The following is a 4880-nucleotide window of genomic DNA, read 5'->3' on the forward strand; positions in this document are numbered from 1 at the left end:
CTGACAGTATGAGGTGCCAAAGACATAGTGAGCTTTGAAAAGCTCATCAACACAGGCCAGTGAATTAGAAGCCTTACAGGGTAGAGCATGTTGGTCAATTACAATAAACCAAGAATGGACCCTACTTCTCTTCGGCCCAACAGCAAGTAGATATGGCTGCAGTCTCTCTCCAATGCTATCCAAGTGCCCTTGGATACTGGTGCCAGTCTGTGAAAGAATGAAAACACAGTAGTTCCAATGTGACTTAACAGTTAAACTCAATATACAGCATGAATAAAGATACAGTGAGGTCTTCCACCAAAGTTTCTGTATTACATACAGTATTTCCATGAGATTCCAAGATTGTATTAAGTATGTGCTAAATAGAAAAGAGTAGCACAAGACCGACAATTTGAGGGCAAGTGAACTTTAAGACAATTAAGCAAGTCTAAGAAATAAGCAAGTTCAAAGTAAGACAGTGACTGAACAGTATGAAATGGTGTCATTTGATCTACTTAATCAGTAGCTTCACCTTGATGAATTTCACAAGGCGATCACATGCTTGTCTTGCTGAGATCTTTCCCGGTCTTTTGCGGCCTTGACTTGAGGGTGGCAAAAGGTGAACCAGCATCAGAATGGAAGACATGTCACTGTCCCAACCTAGAGACACAGAAAACCAAAAAAAAAAAAAAAAAAAAAAAACATTTTTTGGTTTTTAGGTAAAAGGGGTTGAGCATAACCTCCTACTCACTTTAACTTGGCAACTTCAACTCAACTTCACTTGGAAGATTATCAGTATAAATACATTAACCACTCCAGTACTTTAGTTTATACTGCACACGGATTCAGTATTAAGAGCACATTCATGGCCTAGTCTTGTTAAAAGATCAGAGCAGAAATGTTAGAGAAACAGGTCATTTTAATTCTGTTTACCCATTACAAGTCTGTGTTGCATATGAATCATGCATGTCTAATGGGTAAATTTGTAAGCACAATTAACACTCTGTAGATCTGAATGCTTGTCCTGAATGCATAACTTCCTCTTAAATAATTTAATGTATACCACAATATAGTTACCTTCTTCAACTTCAACAGTGGCTTCAGCATTTTGGATGAGGTCTTGGAGCTCACAAGTCTGTGTAAGGCCACGGCTCTGTGCAATAACCTTTGGTTTTATGCTGGTAGACCACTTCTCCAACAACTTTGCAGAGGTCGCATCACCAAATAGAAGTCCAAAATCTTGATCAATCTGCCAAAGAAAATTCAAGTAGGAAACAAAGTAGAAACTGACTTTGTTTACCTAATGAGTCTGTGTTACTGTAGAACAACACCAGCAATTTATTTCATATTTGTATGATTTATGTTTAATGAATTTAAGTATAACATACCAAGCCTGGTATATCCAGGAATCGTGGGAAAATTGATAGAATATCAGTCGACTCTTCAGGGTCATGCAGCAGCTTCTGGCGATAGGCCAGTGTTAACCTCATCTTTTCCTTCACCACTGCCTCATCAGCTGTATGCTTCATCAGGGCAATTGCTTCCTGACACTGACGGTCATCAGTCAAGCAGCTGTCTTCTTTGTATGGATGTCTGTTAGCAGTTGGCCCACCTGAAAGTGTTTAAGACAGTATGAAAACCACATTTGTAGTTCCTTTTTATTCCAAAGCACAGTGCATTCAAACCAAAACTAAATTCAGGAAATAACATGTGAAACATGCATATATCCCCGAGTGACATATAAATTTGCCCAATGTTGACGATTACGCAAAAAATGATTGCATTTAAAAAGAACGCAATTATATATTGTAGAGATACTACGTAACGTGACCTCATTCACAATGTGACTTAATGACAGACCAATTTAGAACAAAAGAATACTTCAAAGACAAGTAACAAATGTTAAGATGAGTAAAATAAGCGAGTTTAATTATTTGTAAAATTAAAAAAATTAATAGAGCCTAATAAATATTAGCCAAAGATAAATAAAAGCATTGAGTAAACATCAAATTTTGCACCTGTTTGTGGTTCCCGTGGACGCTTCATCCGTCCCTCAGATGCTTCTTTCTGCAGGGTTTTTATTCTCCATGCCAAATATCCACTTCCATCTGTTGCATTGTAATAATGCTCCTATGACCAGGACAATACACAGACCCAGTAGTTATACACCCGATTAAGGCAATAAATGCCATATCAATTATAATGTAGATAGTCTTTACTCTGCAATATCAGAAAGATTGAGAGGCAACAGCTACTTACATAACCAAGCTTGCTCCTGGGGTCAGCCAAGTTTGGGAATAGGGAGACGATTCCCTTTGCATATTCTTCCTTCATACGTCGGGACGGCCTTGTTCTACACACACAAACCAAAACCAATTATAACCCATGACATCATTAACATCAATTTACAAAGTACTGTATGAACAACCTACCCATGTTCATTTGTCAGATGCGCTACCAGGATTTTCACCATGTCACGTCTTCGGGCATCTGACAGACTTTTAGTGCGAGCATATTCGTTTATGACCCTTTCGCCTCCAGGGCTGTTCTTCAGAATATCTTCGATCATCTGAAGGGGAATGATGCAATATTGAGCAGAGTTGTGAAATGAACAACTGACAAGTGTATATAGTTCCAAATATATTGAATTTTTAAGTCATTTTATATAGATGTAATTCAGAGGCAAGTTTGTTGATCCTTACTTGGGCAAGACGACGTTCCTCAGCTTCATTTTTTTCAGGAGGACTTCTCATCAACATTGCTACATCATCAGATTCTGATGTGCCCTCAGTATCTCCTAATGAGCTTGAGCTTAAAGAATCTTAAATATAAACCATATCAATTGTCTGATTATCTGTTCATGCCACTTTGATAGGATGCTATTCAGCTATTGACAATTAGTCCAATAAACATATTAGCAAATCTACTATGCATATAGGTAAATTGGTGAATATTGCTCAGAATAAACACAAAACTTGATAAGCATTTTAAACAACTTACCATCAAGGCTTGCTTTGCCTGTGATGAAAATTTCTAGGACACCAAGATCTGGTCGTGTCATCAGATATTCGAATGCTTCCTCATCAACTTCTGTCTTCGTGTCATCAAAGACTTTAACATCCATTGTAGGAAGATCAAATTTCTTGGCAACTGAAGGAAGATAAACCAATGGCAAAGGTTTTGTTGAAAAAGGCCAGGGATGCCAAAGGAACTACAACAGTTATGTTTTGACCCCATAAGATACAATCATGCACTTAATATATTACTATTAAAAATATTTTTTAGAGGGAAAAGTATTAATGATGTTAACAATGTTAAAGTTTATCTCTTACCACATTCCAAAAACATCTGAAACGTAAAAGGTTCTGAAGAAAAAATATATTTCTTGCTGTCTTTGAACTTACCCCTGACAACATTGTTGATTTGCATCCTGAAGGAACCAAAAAGACAAAGTTAAACATAAGGATAACACTTACAGTCAGATGAAGAAAAGAACATTCATTATTACACTACACAACATGAATAATCTTTGTTCACTAATCTGTTTTAATATGTAATAACTGTCCAATAGTTATCTTAAGGCAGAGTGCTCAATAGCTCTTTTCAGAGGTAACTGTTTCTCATGTGAATGTCTGTAAAAATTGAACTCTGGATTGAAACACCAACATTCTAGATTCAGACGGAGATAAAAATCACCGACTAGACCCTGTAACTGCTGAAAATAAATTGCGTTCCTATAAAAAAAAAACAATTTTGGTCCGAATTGGGATAATGCACGTCAAAATGACGTCCAATCCAATTACGGCTAACGTTAACTCTTTACGGAGTCAAGTACATGTGGCGTAACAACTTTGGGAGGAGAACAGTTAGGAGAGAAACAAGTTATCGTACGCTGCTCCGCGGTGGTCAAAAATTATTCTTAAACTGAATTTTGAATTGAAACATCGACATTGTAGATTCTGAGGGGAAAAAAACACCGAACTAGCCCCTGTAAAAGCTGAAAATACCTTACGTTCCCACAGTTATCGTTCGAACAGGGATAATGCACATCAAAATGGCCACCAGCAATCCAATTATTTAACTCTATACCGAGTCAAGTACATGCGGTGCACAACTCGAGCCGCTCGTCACCATAGTTTTGTGGACAAACACTTAACAGGCTGCTAACGTTAGCTAGTTTCACTGATGTCAATTAACGTTAGTAATTTATATGTTAGCTATTTGCTTTAAAGATTACTTAGCGTAATTTAGTTCTAACCTGGCCTAATTTAGTTCTCAGGTTAACATGAGAACGCGATCTCTGTAATATGCAAAAAAAACGTGTGCTCAAAACAGAGGTGAATATTATGAAAATGAATATCAAGACTTTGAAAAATAAATACTTTCTTTACTATCCAGTGCACGTTCTCTTTCAAATCCAAAGCAGAAAATGTCGGTCGTCGTCGTGATAACTGTAAAGTTGGATCAACGAAACTTTGCATGGAGAACAGTTAGGGGAGGAGTCACAGTTACTCTGTAATTTAGCTCTCACTCTACTGACACATTTTACTCTGTATACTCAAAACAGAGCAAAAACAACTATTTTTGAGTAAAAAAATTAACTCTGGAAAAATGACTCTGGTAGCAGCCACGTAGACTTTAAGGGTGGAGGGAGATATCGCTCCAACCCGTGCTGCAAAAAGGAGACAACTCTGACGGGCATCTTCGGGGGTCCTCTTGGTGGGAGGAACACCACTCAATGAACAAGTTCCACTTCAAGGCATAAGCATGTCTCGTGGACTGGGCTCTCAGAAGGATGGTGTCTTACTGGGGCGACGGGAAACATAAATGCACAGGCCCCGCGGCCAGCTGGTGTGTGCCAGTGCGTCCATGACGAATGTTCCCTCGGTCAGGGAATAGAA

At 38.1% G+C, this 4880-nt stretch overlaps 1 protein-coding gene across 1 annotated transcript in view; it reads right to left on the reverse strand.

Moving 5' to 3' along the window:
- Positions 1 to 3449, reverse strand: part of LOC127161944 (uncharacterized) — a 4161-nt gene extending 712 nt beyond the window's left edge. The window contains exons 1-8 of the mRNA XM_051104718.1: positions 3384 to 3449; positions 2980 to 3129; positions 2682 to 2800; positions 2412 to 2548; positions 2239 to 2332; positions 1057 to 1228; positions 512 to 639; positions 6 to 207 (exon numbers count right to left, since the gene is read on the reverse strand). Of these exons, the coding sequence (XP_050960675.1) occupies positions 6 to 207; positions 512 to 639; positions 1057 to 1228; positions 2239 to 2332; positions 2412 to 2548; positions 2682 to 2800; positions 2980 to 3129; positions 3384 to 3408 (1027 nt within the window). The 5' untranslated portion in view covers positions 3409 to 3449. The remainder of the gene's footprint in view (positions 1 to 5; positions 208 to 511; positions 640 to 1056; positions 1229 to 2238; positions 2333 to 2411; positions 2549 to 2681; positions 2801 to 2979; positions 3130 to 3383) is intronic.
- Positions 3450 to 4880: the final 1431 nt, after the last annotated feature.

The sequence above is a fragment of the Labeo rohita genome, unplaced genomic scaffold, assembly GCF_022985175.1.
Source record: "Labeo rohita strain BAU-BD-2019 unplaced genomic scaffold, IGBB_LRoh.1.0 scaffold_780, whole genome shotgun sequence".
Classification (NCBI taxonomy): Eukaryota; Metazoa; Chordata; class Actinopteri; order Cypriniformes; family Cyprinidae; genus Labeo; species Labeo rohita.